Raw genomic sequence first — 16,873 nt, forward strand, 5'->3', positions numbered from 1 at the left:
AAGTAGCGGCACTGTGAAACGCATACCTAATTTTACCGGTGGGGAGGAAGGAGCAAGGCTAGGTTAGGGGAGGAAAAGTACATGCAAGGATTTAATTTTGAAATCCTCGCGCACGCTTTCACGCACGTACTTTGCTCCTGCGGGAATGAAAGTAGTGGCTTCCCCCACTGGCCCGAGTTTTTAAAAGGAGACTTCATGGGCAGTTTCCCTTTGAATATTCGATTGCAGGTCTGCAGGCACTAGCGCTGATTTTCTGTCAGGTCACGTCAAGTTGCCAACCTGAAGCATTTTTTAACTCGCTTCCTTTTCCCCATTGCGGCTGGACAGGAAGGTAAAATGGCCTCAACCTTCAATTATGAGGGCAATTTTTCAATAGCATTGGAAGTTCTCTCTATGAATTCAGTTTAGATCAGTGGTTTATACGTTATGAAGGGTTCTGGAGTGCATCTCATTGTTTCATTTATGGCTTGTAAAAATGAAAGAGAATTGTGTGGTGGATACGTGAAACCTTTTGAAGCTGGAAAGGGGTCCGTGTTCCCTGAAAGGCTGGGAGCCCCGGCTTTAGAAGGATGCTCACAGATATTCAATGCCCGGGCTTCCGGATCCAGGGAATGGCCATCACCTTGGTCTACAGATTATCACCTCCAGTCAGAAAAAAAAACATGAATACAGATAAAAAAAATCTGAAGAAGGTCTCTATTTTATTCAGACTAGTCCCACACTGGCAGGCAGTGCCTGGCAGGGATTTCCCGTAACCAAAAACTTCACCAAGTGAGGGAAATTGGCCTCATTCGAAACTGAGCTTCTTCTACTTCAAGAGCTAACTCACCTCTAACTAGCCTCTCCTCTCCTCTCCTCTAGGCAGGAATCAGTCCATCTCAGGACAATCCTCAGGGGGAGGTGCAGATCGGATGGTTTCTAACTCACCTCTAACTAGCCTCTCCTCTCCTCTCCTCTAGGCAGGAATCAGTCCATCTCAGGACAATCCTCAGGGGGAGGTGCAGATCGGATGGTTTCTAACTCACCTCTAACTAGCCTCTCCTCTCCTCTCCTCTAGACAGAATCAGTCCATCTCAGTGCATTCCTTAGGGGGAGGTGCAGATCAGATGGTTTCTAACTAACCTCTAACTAGCCTCTCCTCTCCTCTAGGCAGGAATCAGTCCATCTCAGGACAATCCTCAGGGGGAGGTGCAGATCGGATGGTTTCTAACTCACCTCTACCTAGCGTCTCCTCTCCTCTAGGCAGGAATCAGTCCATCTCAGGACAATCCTCAGGGGGAGGTGCAGATCGGATGGTTTCTAACTCACCTCTAACTAGCCTCTCCTCTCCTCTCCTCTAGGCAGGAATCAGTCCATCTCAGGACAATCCTCAGGGGAGGTGCAGATCGGATGGTTTCTAACTCACCTCTAACTAGCCTCTCCTCTCCTCTCCTCTAGGCAGAATCAGTCCATCTCAGTGCATTCCTTAGGGGGAGGTGCAGATCGGATGGTTTCTAACTCACCTCTAACTAGCCTCTCCTCTCCTCTAATCAGGAATCAGTCCATCTCAGGACAATCCTCAGGGGAGGTGCAGATCGGATGGTTTCTAACTCACCTCTAACTAGCCTCTCCTCTCCTCTAGACAGGAATTAGTCCATCTCAGGACAATCCTCAGGGGGAGGTGCAGATCGGATGGTTTCTAACTCACCTCTAACTAGCCTCTCCTCTCCTCTCCTCTAGGCAGGAATCAGTCCGTCTCAGGACAATCCTCAGGGGGAGGTGCAGATCGGATGGTTTCTAACTCACCTCTAACTAGCCTCTCCTCTCCTCTAATCAGGAATCAGTCCATCTCAGGACAATCCTCAGGGGGAGGTGCAGATCGGATGGTTTCTCTTTCTCTGTTGTTACCTACATGGGCAGCAATCTATGGCCATCTAGCGGGTGACCAGGGAGTCCTCCAAAAAGTGAGAGACTAAGACATTAACTTTCAAACAGGTGCACAGGCACACATATATGCATGTGTGGGTGCGAACCCAGAGACGAGTCAATTTTATAACATATGCTCATATGTTATCAGATAGCCTGGGCACAGGTATGCACTCACGCACAAATGCATAAAGTCAGGTATGAGCCGCGCAAGTTGGGGAATTTTCTAACAGGTGCGCATCCTCGCCATGACCATGTTCACCAGTTTGCCCAGAGCTAGGCCCTTCAAACCCCTCTGATTCTTTAGCCTGCACTCCCCCCCCCAGCTAATCCAGACCTCTTAAACTCCTCACGGATGCCTGTTTTGTGTTTTTTTTTAATTTACACCTACTCCATAGCAGAAGTAAAGTTACGCGTCACTGGACCCAAGCATGCATCCAAGCGAATAGGTAATTGTGCACACATCTTGGCCACGCCCTGGAACGCTCATGCCCTGCCCACACCACACCCCTTTTTTCTCTGATGCGAGATGTGCACACATCACCCTACTTTATAAAACCGGGTGGCTATATGCATGTCTTACATGCGTGCACATCGCCTGATTTTTGGCGTGTGCCTGGCTTTTAAAATTTCCCTCTAAGGTTTTAGCATACCCTCGCTCTTCATGGCATAATGTGCTAATAAAGATGAAAATCAAAAGACTGCAGAAAGAGACCTAATCCTGGGAATGTATGAGTTCTGCTCACCCTGAGATTGTTGGGGGGCAGTCTCAGTAGGGACTTTTTCTCACCCCCACCCCCAGAGAACTACTTTCTTCTTAACTACTATTCTCTACCTTTGGTATTTCTGTCTCTCTCTCTTCTCATTTTCTGCCCTTCTCTCTATTCCTCTTTTTATTTTCTGTTTCTGGCGTTCTCCCTCCTTTTTTCTTCTTTTAATTCTCTCTTCCTTATTTGTCTCTTTCCTTCAACAGCAGATATTTCAATACTTTCTCTTTCTGTTTCTGTCTTCGTCTCCTGTTTTTTCATCATCCTATTCTTCCTACTTTCTCTCCTTTCATCATTTCACTTCCTCTTTCTCCTGTGCTCTCTCCTCCATTCCTCTTATCTGTCTCATAAGAACATAAGATATGCCATACTGGGTCAGATCAAAGGTCCATCAAGCCCAGCATCCGGTTTCCAACAGTGGCCAATCCAAGTCACAAGTACCTGACAAGTACACAAACATTAAATACATCTCAAACTACTATTGCTTATTTATTAATAGCATTTTATGGATTTTTCCTCTAGGAATTTATCCAAACCTTTTTTTATACCCAGTTACACTAACTGCTGTAACCACATCCTCTGGCAAAGACTTCCAGAGCTTAACTATGCGCTGAGTGAAAAAGAATTTTCTTTGATTTGTTTTAAATGAGCTACTTGATGATAACTTCATGGAGTACCCCCTCATACTTTATCTTCCCGGATCCCTTCTCTCCCCAATCCAGGGTCTTGTACTGCTCCATCTGCCATTGTTGGTCCTCTCTCTCCTCTTTATCTGCCTCTTCTCCCACTCCTTCCTCTCTATCCCCCACCTTTCCTAGCCCTTCCCCTCCCTTTGCTATCTCCTTACCCTTGCTATCCCCCATCTTGCCCTCCCCTCTCTTTCTACTTACTCTTGCTCCCCCTTTCTCTTCCCTCAATTCTTGACCTTCCCTCTCTCTCTCTCACTCACACGTACACTCTTTCTCTCTCGCTCTCTCCCTCTCCTCTTACTGCCCCTCACACAGAAAGCCAGCCACTCTCTCTCTGTGGCTGTCTTCTCCTTTTTGCCCCTTGATCAATGCTGTTACTGTGGGGGTTGAAACAGCAGGAAGGATGGACTGGAGAAAGCACCTCCTGATAGAATGCAGCCTTCCCCTCCCCCCCTTGCTGATTGGCTCTGGTTAGCAGAATGAGCCAATCAGAGGGGAAGTAGCTGCTGGCTGAGAGGCTTCTCCTTGCTGGCTCCTGCCTGCCTTGGCTCCATTCTTCCTATACACGGGTGAAAAAGACGGCGATCCTGGGGGAGGGAAGATGATTTTTAAGAGCCCAAGAACCTGGGTGCTTTCCCAGAGATGCGGAGCTGGGTCTCCAAACCTGAAATCTCCGGGTCAAATCTGGAGAGTTTCCAGGTATGGGGAGATCTGGTGCATGGCCTTAAGCTAAGGACTATGGTTGTGATGGTTGGGGGAATAGGTGAAAAGCCCCAGGTGGTGGCTTTCTGTGCTGAATCCAGGTTCCAGTTGAGTTGGAGGCCCGGTGGAGCAGATGAGAACTGCCAGGTCCCCCAAAATGCAAAACCATTTAAATTCTGGAGACGAGTCACTTGTAATTTCTGTAGGGGATGACTCTGAGGCTTTTCCAGGAAATACAGGCCAAGGGGCCTGTGATGATGTCAGAAAAATAAAATATGAAAGGCTCCAGAAAATGTAAATCTGCAAAAATAAAACACAAAGAGGTCTTGTTTTTGTCCTCAGGACTTACAATGCTATTGCCAGACATTGCATTGCTTCATTAGAAAAAGACAAAAGGTCTGATTTATCAGGAGCTTTTCTACTGTACTGAAAAGACAACTCAAAGTTTAAGGAAGGTGTGAGGCTTGGACAGATAAAAGTTAGTGAACATGGACAGGGCAAGTGCTAAATATAAGTGAGAAGTAAATGATTCTAGAAAGATGTAACAAATACAAGTGAAAATTAAAGGCAGAGGGAAAGGACATTTTTTTTTCTCTTATTGGTAATTTAAATATGGGCTTGCGTATGTTAGTCTACCAACAGATCTACTTTGCAGTTTGTAAAAACAAATCCTAGGGAGGGTAATTTTATGGCCCATTGCGTAGGGCTGAAGTCTGGGGAAACTTTGAACTTTCAGACCTTAGCCCGAACTTTCAGAATGGACATATGCGCATAGGTCCACTTTGAAACTTTGGCATGTGCATGGTTGTACACACCTGCTCCCAAGCACATCTAACTTTCTGCATTTCCATTTACATGCATGCTTTCAAAAAAATGCAAGGATGCACAGAAATGTTTTCCCCACCCCCAATTCTCCCCCCCCCCCCCCCCCCGAACACTCTTCCTACAAGCTTTCCTACAAGCTTTCCCAGAGAGCTAAGAGCAGGAAGAATAACAACCCTCCCATCCCACAGCAATTTTGTAATGTTTATTTGCTTTATTTATGTGTTCTTAGTAGATCTTAGTTTGTATTCTACTTTATAATAGATTAACTGTTCGATATGTTCCATGTAAACCGCCATCCCGGCGATAGTTATCTCTGTTAGCTGTGAACCGGAGTGATATGTATATTATACAGAAACTTCTGGTATATAAAAACAAAAAATAAATAAATAACTAAATAAATTTTGCAAGCACAGGTAAGAGTTTGCTTGAAATGAGGGGTTTCAAACATACTTTGACATGCACAATCCCCCTAATTAATTTTCAAAGCGCTACTTAGATGCATAAAACAGATTTTATGCACCCAAGTCGCTGTGAAAATCAAGCTGTAAGTAGACAGCTTCCAAGTATCACGATGGAATTTTAGAGTTTCAAAGTACTTAAAATTGCAGGTCTCTAAGATATTACTATGCCTCTCCTTTCAGTGAAAAATGATGGTGTGACCAGATAAACAAATTTAGTCTCATTTTCCTCCTTAAGTTTTGTATGAAAAATGAAATGCTCTTATAAATTGACAAGGGGAAGATATGTGTTATAAATGAATAGTCAATATCCATAAAATAAAAGTGAAATGGATTTTTTTTTACTCTGCTTGGCATTGCGACATTTTTCAGCTTCCATTAAAATAATGGCATTCTATGTTTTCTCTCCATTGATGGTGCAGTCCCTTTGGAAGCCTTCCAGTTTGACTGCTACCATAAGATTTAGTAAAGTGGCACATAGCACACATCCAATAAGAGAGGAGGGTCCTCTATGCAGACAAGTAGCAGATTTTTTTCAGGGGACTTTTTCATGAGTGTTGAGAATGTGTTATAATTGTACTGCAACAGTATTTTCCTGAAACAAACTGATGGGTCTCACTGAGTTTCTAGCTATCTCATGGAAAATTTTTAGAAGCTGCTGGAAATGTGTTTAATATCACTGTACTGAGTTAGCTAATACTGAACCTTTTGAGCTACTAGGGCTTCTGTACTGCTCTGTGTGAGTAGAGTTGCTGGTTGTTTACTGCTCCCTATTGCCTTGTTAATGGAAGCAGTGCTGTTTCACTGCTTTTGCAAAAGAAGAAACTTCCTTGGTTTGTTTTTAATTTACAAGGAAGTCTCTTATTAACTGTTGTCTCACAACAGTTCAACAGAAACTGGTATTTTATATGGCTAGTATCTAGTTGGTTTTCTGTGGAAAGAGACTATCATATTTCAAAGCTGGGTACTGGAATGGCAAGTTGCAAGCCTTGGCCCTTTATCAGAGATTTTCACTGCACTTGTTTGTTTTCAAACATGAACTGCAGTGCCTTGTCACAAAGGAAATGCATCTTGGATGCAGGCAATGATAAATCAAACACTAGCAGCCCAATTCACTTAGACTTTTCTCCTGTTTTCTGTCCATGGGATAAAATCTTTGTGACTCTGGTCCTGTGTCTGAAACAGTTATGATTTTATTGCTTGTTTTTACCCCAAAAGTGATATTCTAGCACTGGACATTAGGATCTTATGGTTAGGGTTGTTGGCCAATGACCATCTTTTCCATTACAGAATATAAGTGAATCCAGGATGGGTAGAGTACAGGACAGAATTATGACATGCTGCAGCATCTGAAAGCAGAGTATGGAGCAGGAATTCCATGGATGATAACTAAGAAGGGCCTGGCTAAAATCACTGCACTTTGTGCTCTCATTTTTGAAAGGGATGCTGTAGGTCAGACAAGTAAAATTGCCAACAACAAAGATGACCTGACATGGTTCTTCATCTGTACAGCTGTGTCGGGGCATTGGTATCTCTCTTTTATTGTTTCATGTGGATTATCAGCAGATCCTATCGGTTTCTATTTCCCGTGTAGGCAGGCAGGCATGCCACAGTTTGCAATTTTCCATCTTTTTCCGGTTGAAAGTAGGAATAATAACTGTGACCAGGGAACCAGCCCTTCCACAGAGAAATTTGAGATGATACTCGACATGCTCTTAAGAGTGAGATTTATTCCTCTCTTAATATGTGCAAATCAAACCTATATGGAGCCGCTTGTTCCAGAGAAATGTTCACATTTCCAGCAAGAAAACAATCCCAAAACACTTTGACTGGTAAACCATATGGCCCACGCTCCTCAGATAGGCCTTTTAGATTTGACAGGTATTCGATGTCTCCCGAGGATTCATTGCCCAGTATCCTTGGAACTGCCAGCAATACTAACACTAATTCTGTAACTTACATGTTTGTCAAAACAGCCAAAGTTCCTCATTGAAAGTCTGCCCTGAAATTTCAAACATCTTGTTTGTAAATGTTTAGGTGCACCTGGATCCATAGGGGATCAAGGTGAAAAGGGAGAAAAAGGAGACCCAGGTGAGCTGGGCACTGCTGGCAAAGATGGATTACCTGGAGAGAAGGGTGAGAAAGGTGATGCGTACAATGATGTCATCATAGAAGGTGAGTCTAAGGCTATTTTGATTTGTTTTTAGAAGAAAATGTCACTTAATGTAACTTAACATCATAATTGTTTGTTAAATTGTCCTTGGCAGACTGGGAAAGTCATGGTCACAGTGACCAGCTTCAGTGACTATTTTCCTAGGATAATATGTCCAGCTTTCAAATTACAAATGCACCATGCTGAGCCTTTGGCATTAATATGAAACTGCTGCCTAAAACTTTGATGCTATAAGCTCAAAAGACAGTTAAATAATAACAATCATAGCTAAGAAAACCCAGTGGGCTTGATTTATTAAGGGTCTTCTATATAGAAATCATGGAAAAACATTTAAATTAGCACATGTATCATTAACATAATGATAAATTAGATGAGATATCCCCCAATTACCTCCTGTTGAGAAGGTCAGGAAACCTATGAGATTATTAGTATTAGGGATGTGAATCGTGTGCCCGATCGTTTTAACGATCGGGTTCGGCTGGGGGGGGAGGGGGGGGGGAAATCTGATCATTAGAGATGTGAATTGGAATCGGTTCCGATTCCAATTCACATCACTAATTTGTTTTAGTGAGGCCCGTGCCAATAAAAAAAACCCCACCCCGACCTTTTAAAATTACCCCCTTAGCCTCCCCCACTCTCCCGACCCCCCCCCCCCAAACTTTTTACACATACCTGGTGGTCCAGGGGGGCCGCGGGGAACGATCTCCCATTCCCGGGCCATCAGCTGCGTTAATAAAAATGACGCCGAGGCCCTTTGCCCTTACCATGTGACAGGGCAAAGGTAGCGCCGGCGCCATTTTGAATATTGGCAATACGGCCTGAGTGCCATCGGCTGCCACCGTCGGCCCCAATGACATAGTGAGGGCAAAGGTAGCGCCGGCGCCATTTTGACTACTGGCAATACGGCCCGAGTGCAGGAGGTCGCTCCCGGACCCCCGCTGGACCCCCAGGGACTTTTGGCCAGCTTGGGGGGGCCTCCTGACCCCCACAAGACTTGCCAAAAGTCCAGTGGGGGTCTGGGAGCGACCTCCTGCACTCGGGCCGAATTGCCAGTAGTCAAAATGGCGCCGGCGCTACCTTTGCCCTCACTATGTCACAGGGACCAACCGTCGGCCCCTATGACATAGTGAGGGCAAAGGTAGTGCCGGCGCCATTTTGAATATTGGCAATACAGTCATCCAGTGCTCCTACCATGTGACAGGGGCCGGCCAATGGCACGGATACCCTGTCACATGGTAAGGGCAAAGGGCCATCGGCGCCATCTTTATGAGTGGCAGCCGATGGCCCGAGAGCGGGAGATCGCTCCCCGCGCCCCCCCTGGACACCAGGTAATTTTAAAAGGTTTTGGGGGGGGGGGTCGGGAGGGTGGGAGAGGCTAAGGGGGTCGGTTTAAAGGGTCGGGTGGGTTTTTTTTTTTTATCGGGCCATCGGCACCATTTATATTAGTGGCAGCCAAAATGGCGCCGATGGTCCGAGAGCGGGAGATCGCGCCGGGACCCCCCCCTCCCACTGGACCACCAGGTATTTTAACATTTTGGGGGGGTTCGGGAGGGTGGGGGAGGGTAAGGGATTGGTTTTAAAGGGTCAGGGTGGGTTTAGGGGTTGTTTTGGTGTGCCGGTTTTCCCACCCTCCCCCCAAATAATTCCCGTGCCCGATTTAACGATTTTTGACGATAAATCGGGGGAATTTGTATTGTATCGCAACTCTAACAATTTTTGACGATTTAAAAAAATATCTGACGATTTTTTTAAATTGTCAAAAAACGATTCACATCCCTAATTAGTATAGAGAGTCTAGGACACTTTATATTCTTAAATAAGAGCACCCATCTGAAAGGTGAAATTGGATAAATACAATTAAACTGGGCCAAGTCACGAATCAACTTGGATAAAGTTGACCAGTGTGCAATTTCATACGTAGGCCCTCTTCTAGTGGTTGGCTAGGAAGGTAGAGGTCACATCAAGTTCTGGTCTAAGTCCTGACAAAGTCTCACCCAATCTTGGCGTGGAGTCTCCAAAAAGGGAGAAGGATATATCTCCAGGGTCCCATGGCGTCATATAACTAGTCTTTCAAGGGTGCAAACTTGTTCCTCAATTCTTTAGTTTCAGTGCCAGAAAGAAAACAGTTAGGGCACTTAAGATGGATGTTCCAAAAGAAAATTTTACTGTGATAATTTATTGATGGTTATCAATTGGCCCCCGAACCCACCTTCTTCACTGTTACGTCCATGTTCGATATAAAATCCCAAACCATCTTGTTCTGTGTAAGTGTCCTGTGTTATCTTTCCCTCCAAGGTTTGGAAAGAAATTCACCCGGGCTGGAAAAATGTCTCCTAATTTAAGTGATTCTCCTTTTCCAAAAATACCTATGGTCCATAGCTTGTCTCTTTAAACTCCACTCTTCTCACTCCTTAATGTCCCAGGAGTAGAGGCTCCTGGGAGGAGTTGCAGTAGTATCTCTTCTCTCCTCTAATGAAATCTTTCAACACCCACTTCTCTTCTCTGATGGCACATTAGATCTTTCAGGGTGAAAGTCTGAAATTTACACATACTCCTGGGCAGGAATGGTGGCACAAAATGTCCTCCGAGCACAAAAAGACAAATTGTATGGCAATCTGCAAAAGCTTCCCAAAGACAGAAGCACCACACTCCGACCACTGGATGTGAACTGCAGAACCTGGGTTAAGAAATGCAATGCCGAGTCAGACCAAGGTTCATCGAGCCCAGCATCCTCTCACCTGCAGTGGCCAGTTCAGGTCTCAAGTAGGGCTATACGTGTGTTCGAAAGAAAATAGGAAACGCCAGCGACATTGCTAATTTTTACATTGCTCTCAGCATACAGTGTATGTTAATGAAGTGGAGAACATACATCTTTCCGCCTGTTTCTGCCAGGAAGTGATGGGTTTCATTACAAATCCCCCCCCCCCCCCATTGCAAATAAATAAAGAGAAAAATTCTGCGCAAACTGATTATAGCCCCCTACCCCTGCCTTGATTGAAAATCATTCTGAGCGGTTTGCAACATAGATTAAAACAATAAACACTATATTTTCATAATCATAAAATAATTTTCAGTCTTTATCCAATACTTTTGTACCACTCAAATAACTAATCCCTACCCTGCGCCTATGTAAGCCAATGTTAGTCATGTAGACTTGGGGAAGCAATGTTTATCCCTGGCGTATCTTATCTTCTCATGTCCCTCCATTCTGCAACTTCAATATGTAATACACTCACTATGGTACTCTGTTCTCATGCTTTTTTTTTTTTTTTAATCTAGGTGTAAAAGGAGAGAAAGGGATGCCTGGTCTCCCGGGCCCTCCAGGACCTCCAGGTCCGCAAGGGCCACCTGGAAACAGGAGAGCAAAAGCCCAGTTTCAACAAAGCACGGTTTTGTATGCCGGCAAGTGCACAGGTGAATCCAATCTGCTCTTCTTGCTTGCTGCTGTGAGCGTCTCTTCTGATTATTTCTGTTCTCTTGCTGTACTGTTGTAACTTCTTTACAATTTAAATTAAAAGATGTTTCTCCTTTGACACGCAAATTTAAAGGAGCTTAAACTCATGGGCAGTTTCATCCAATGGTGCTGACATGGATCCAGCTCTCATAGCTCAGGCAGTCTTTCTGAGCATGTGTGGGAGTTCCTGTGTGTGGTTGCTGCCTCGTGAGCACCTCGATCTTTCTTCATCTGAGCTACCACATGAATGTGTTTCCCACACTCTCTGTTCTGGCATGTACTTCCATGGCCTTGTAGTACAGGGGATACAAAGTAAAATAAATACCATGAGCCTGATTTATTACTTTTTTGGCCCCATAGTCACAGGATGGGAGAAAATGTTTTATCAAATGGTCCCTATAGCTTTCTATAGAATGAGGTCAATTTTCAAAATGCATTCAGCAATTAAGTAGCAGCTGCTGAATGTGCGCCTGCGTTCAGCAGCTGTTGCTTCGCCACAAGTCCCTTATATGGCTAAAATGTTAGCTCAATAGCAAGTCTAAACTTAGCCGTATATAACTTATACAGCAGGGATGGTAAATTTTAAACAGGCACACGGGTGCACGTGTGCACTTTCGTCGGTCCGCGCCCAGGGATGCAGCCATTTTATAACATACGCGCTGGCCTGAGATACTGGTATATCTCCTGGCTTTGGTGCACGTAGGGCTTTTAAAATCCACTTGTATGTATAGAAGGAATTCTAATTGTTTAGTTTTCTCTAACTGTAATGTAAAATTGGATTTGTACTTGGTCTAACTGCAAAGATTTACAGCTTCTCCAGCACCTTACTAAAGGGGTTTTAAATCACTGCAGCTGAAACTTTTATATCCATTAAAAAGAAATCAAAGCATGGAGGTGACAGTGTATAATATTAATAGACATATCGCCAGCACCAGATGTTTCTGAATGAGTATTATGAGACTATGATGTTCATTGTGGCAGTGGTCCTTTTCAGCTGGTTTGTAGCATTAGATTAGCTGAAACTGGTTAAACTGGGCAGACTGACTCATTTTTTCTAGAAAAGACCACTTGTTGATGTGAGAAATTACTGGTGTCCAATAATAGGGTAGCACTTGGCTTTAATTTAAACTGTACTGAGTCCATTAACCTTTCCTTTCATACATTGGTTTTTAATTTTGCAAATAATTTTTTTTTGTTTTTTAAATCTTGGTTACATAATAACACATGGATAACTTGCTTCTGTTTGTACCAACAGTCTGTATGCTTGATTTTGTATTTATTTGTAACAAAAAGCAGCCATGGCAATTTTGAACTGGGCTCTTAACTTTCTTGTATGTTGGATTTTCACTATACATTTATGCCGCGGTTCTGCTACAAATGCGGCAGTCTGAATAATGAAGGCAGCAACTGCTCATATCCCCCTGAGGAAGAAAACAACTGAAATATGCACAGCGTCAGAGCAATCTTATATTCACTCTTTGTTAAGATAAGTTCTTTTATTTGCTAAAAGTTACGAGTAGTAAATACAAAAATCCGACATACAAAAATTGTTGGCTGCATGGATAGTGTGAAGTTTAGAGTTATCAAACAGGAGTGAATATGAATCTTCATTTCACTTAAAATGAGCCCATTGCTTTTACAACCTTTCCAGTACTTATCAGCCCAAGAAACTCATCTAAGATTCAAATCTGGATGCTTATGTTTGTGGCTCTATTGCAAGTCCATCCAGCTGATTTGCCTCTAAATTTGTCAAGAGAATTAAGTAGGAATTAAGGTCAACAAAAAATATCTAGCACCACTAGCTTCTGGAGGACAGATCCATTAATGACCAGGGCTCCCAGTCAACCCTTCCTTACTCTTAACCCAGGAACATGAGTCTTTACCAATACAAATGACAGAGACCTTAGATTTGCTTTGGACAAATATAGCTGCAGCAAACAATACAACTATAAACCTAGGTGCTGATCTTCATCTGATACAACCCCTTATTCCACCATCGCCCCCACCTTTGAGTTGGCCTAAGTCCATTGCTTGAGCCCACTGAGTTACTATCAGGGCCATTTGCCCTGAACTGGCTGTTCTCGTGGGCCAGTCATTGGCCCCCATATCATGCAGTGGGGCTGAACCTGCCCCTAAGGCAGTCTTCACCCAAGGCCTGCTGTGACTTGCAAGGCCTTGCCCGTGGAGTGGCGAGCTGTAGTTCCGATTCGTGCTGTGTGTTTGAAATGGGCGGTAAGAGACCCCCTACACTAGCCCAATGGTATACTTCCCATCCCCCAGAGACTCAGACATTCACTGCGACATAAGGTATCTAGTATAGTCACTCACCAGAGTGTATAGGAAAAACAAAGGAATTGGGATCCGGAGGAAGGACAGGGTGTGAGCAGCTGGCAGGCAGCAGTGATCCCAAGAGTGAGATCACCAAAACAGCCAAAGATTTAAACCTTCCCCCCCCAAGACACCCCCCCTCTTGTCAGAAGCTAGCCAATCCAGAGCCTCCTGGGCTGGCACCCTCATCACACATCTACGCATGCTGCTGGGTAGTCTTGGCTTGCAATGCGCAATCCACACAGCTGCCGCCATGACAGGGGTGGCCGTGGAAGGGGGTGGGGGGGGGGGGGGGGAAAGAGAGGAGAGAAGGTCCAAGGGGCCTCACCTGCAGTGGGTGGGTCTTAGCTGCCCTGTTATTGGTGCTACCTACTTGCTGCAGGTGTGGGGTCTGGATGGTAGCCACCTATTAATTATTAAGCAAGTTGGCCTGGGCATTTCCATCCATTTTTTCTGGGAGAGAGCAACAAGAAATGAACATCCCCAGTAGCATCTGCCAAGTACTTGTTATTGACCCTGACTGGTCATGTCAGAAGCAGAATGCTTAGCTAAATGGACCATTGCTCTGATGCAGCAGGGCAGTTCTTTGCTTCATATTATGTTATGGTCTCTATGATACCTTAATCAAAAGAATTAATTTTAAAAACTGCCTAGAAACACTTATTTTAGAGTAACAATTTAATAACATTATCCTAGGTAGTGTAAGTGTTTGACTTAAAAATACTTAAGACATAAAATATCATGTTAAAACTTGGCTCTTCCACCAAGCTTTCCCATAACATTAGACTTTGCACAACCCCACACCGATGTTTTTCTGCCTATATTAGGCTATGTATATTTTATATTGTATCTCACTGTTAGTATCTCATTGTTAGTTAACCCATATATTTATCTCCAAGTTATTTCTACCTGTTTTTTGTAAGACATTTTCTTGTCACTGTTATTGTTCAAAATGTAAACCGAATTGATCAGTAATTCTGTTATTGGAAAGTCGGTATAGAAAAGTTCTAAATAAATAAATAAAATGTTATCTTAACTAATCCATATTTATAACATAATCAAATCAGTATTTTGAAGGGCAGGAGTTCTTATACAATTTATAAACACTCCTATTGGCCCCTATTCTGCAAAACTTATGGACAGAAGTAAATTTCTGTACGACAGTGTCAAATATTGCAAGCCAGTCCTAATACTTTTTTTTTTGGCAGCATGAGAATCAACAATGCAGTCCAAATTCCTCCAGCTGTTCTGCCATTTATGCAGATCAGAAATTTTGAAGACTAGAAGAAACCATTATTGCTTACTATTACCTTAAGCAATAATAGTTTGTGTGCTCTATTTTATGTAGCAGAACTTTTAAACCCCCCTCCCCAGGCTTCAGGTGATTGCTCAAAGTGGTTTACAGCATCAAACGACTTGCAATAAACCAACGAACCTAAATTAACAATATATTTGGTGTTTGTCTTAGGCGAGACATGTGCTGTGCCAAATGACGATACACTTATGGGAAAATCTGATGAAAAAGGCAAGGTCTACAAGCCCAAAAAAGGAGGTAATACACCATGGTTTTATGGACGCAAAGACTATTGAAATGCTTAGGTGATACCCCCTCAGAAAAAGACTAACATTTTAGTATTATTTTCTTTATAATTTTGAGGTCTTCCTTCTTGAGAATTGTTGATGTGGCTGCCTTCTCCAGCAACTGTAGAGGGTATAAGAGGGTCAACAAAGAGGAAATGCATCTTCTCCCTATAGTCCAAACTCTCAAATATGCAGAAAACTGCTGATAGTGTATAACAGTACATTTTAGTGCTGTACACCCATCACGAACTTTTCCGCTTGAGTCAACTTTGGTTCAGTCGGTTTGAAGTCTTGCTTTAAAAGGCATTGCACATTGGGCCAATATTTAGGTGCATGTGTATTTAATTTTCTCACTCTAGAATGCTTCATTACGTCTATAAGAAGCCCAACTTACGTAAAGAAAGTCAAGGATGCATTTGGTGCATGGATGATGGACACTGCAAATAGAACCGATGAAAGAATTTGGATTGCTGAGCATTTTTCAGGTACAATAGATTTAGCTGACATCTTAAAACTGTAAATAGGAAATGAACTCCTAGGTATCAAAGCACAGCTATATTTCCACATAATGTAACATATAGAAGCATTTTTTTGTATTAGAATTAAACTTGAGATATAGATTGCCATATTCTGTGTAATTTGAAAGCACATTTTGTTTTCCTCTTAATATTTTTCAGTGGGGTTCTTAAGGAGCGTGACTGGGCTTCTGATGTCAGTGTGTATTTGAAACTCTTGCAGTGACATCACTGCTTTGACATCAAAAGCTCAGTTCCTGCTACTGCAGTACTCCTGGAATCAGAAGTACACATTGGGGGTCCACATTTATTAAGCCACATTAAAATCAAGGGTGTTCATGTCCAATTTTAACATGGATGCCAGTATACCTAGTATTATATGAAAACATAATATTTTCATACTAGTCTCTCTTTGTTCTCCTTACCTTTACCTGTTACTCCACTATTGTGTAATTACTTGACTCTGAAAAATAACATATGTGGTCTTGCTATTATAAATTAGGTCCTTTTTATAACGCAGGTACCCTTATTGCTCAATCATAGAGCTAATGGCTACTTAGTGAAACTTAGTTATGCTGTTATTATTTGTCAATTAGACATTGCATGTCTGCCTATGAGTCTCATTTACTTTTAGGGGGGATCTAGAGGGATAACACACACAAGGTTAGCTTAGCTTACACATTTAGCCCATTTGCCATAATGACTTCATACAGTTCTGTCCTCCAAACTGGTATTTGGGTGTGCCACTTTGCCATTTGTAAGTGGCACAAGAGGGAAATGAGAAGTATGCCTGAACACAAAACCAAAATGGAGAAGGAAATCCCCAGAACCCTCTGCGTGTCTTTGGCCTGCCTGGGCTGAATGGACTCTGAGTGATTTACAGAATGTCCCTGGATATCTTTGGAGGCAAGCTGGCACCAGACAAGTGATGTCTATTCATAGAGTCACAGAGAAGAAACCACAGGGGAGCTTCAGGCACTATTCTCAGGAGTTTGTATTCCACACAGTTACAGATGTGTTGATAGTCTTGACCAGTAAGAGTTTAACAGAACAAAGAGAGCCATGGGAAATGGGCTACACATCCTGGGAAGCCAATCAGGGATAGTAAGCGATGATTTAATCATGCAGTTGACATCACAACTTATGTAAATGATCCTTTGGGCAGTCATGCAAGTCTCTAGAACCTTCTACCCTGTATTTGAATGTTATCTATAAAACAAGGAACACTTTCTGTATACAGGGAGATGCTGGTCAGATTGTAAGACTAAGGGCACCCAGTACCCAGCATCTCCCGAGAACACTTATATTGACTAATAAAAATACATTATACTTTTTACTGAGTCTAAGTGTTCTTGTGTCCCTGGCCATAAGCATAGAGGAAGCTTTAACAGTGTCAGCCCTAAAGGTACCCCAGGTTTACTAGAGGGCATAAACCCTCTAGTAAATCTGGTGCTGAAACTGGATCAAACACAGATT

At 43.2% G+C, this 16,873-nt stretch overlaps 1 protein-coding gene across 1 annotated transcript in view; it reads left to right on the top strand.

Moving 5' to 3' along the window:
• The window catches only part of GLDN (gliomedin), a 36,761-nt gene that overhangs the window by 14,162 nt on the left and 5,726 nt on the right, over nucleotides 1–16,873 (top strand). Inside the window, exons 5-8 of the mRNA XM_029575478.1 lie at nucleotides 7,384–7,521; nucleotides 10,799–10,933; nucleotides 14,770–14,853; nucleotides 15,242–15,367. Of these exons, the coding sequence (XP_029431338.1) occupies nucleotides 7,384–7,521; nucleotides 10,799–10,933; nucleotides 14,770–14,853; nucleotides 15,242–15,367 (483 nt within the window). The remainder of the gene's footprint in view (nucleotides 1–7,383; nucleotides 7,522–10,798; nucleotides 10,934–14,769; nucleotides 14,854–15,241; nucleotides 15,368–16,873) is intronic.

The sequence above is a fragment of the Rhinatrema bivittatum genome, chromosome 13 (assembly GCF_901001135.1).
Source record: "Rhinatrema bivittatum chromosome 13, aRhiBiv1.1, whole genome shotgun sequence".
NCBI classification, from domain to species: domain Eukaryota; kingdom Metazoa; phylum Chordata; class Amphibia; order Gymnophiona; family Rhinatrematidae; genus Rhinatrema; species Rhinatrema bivittatum.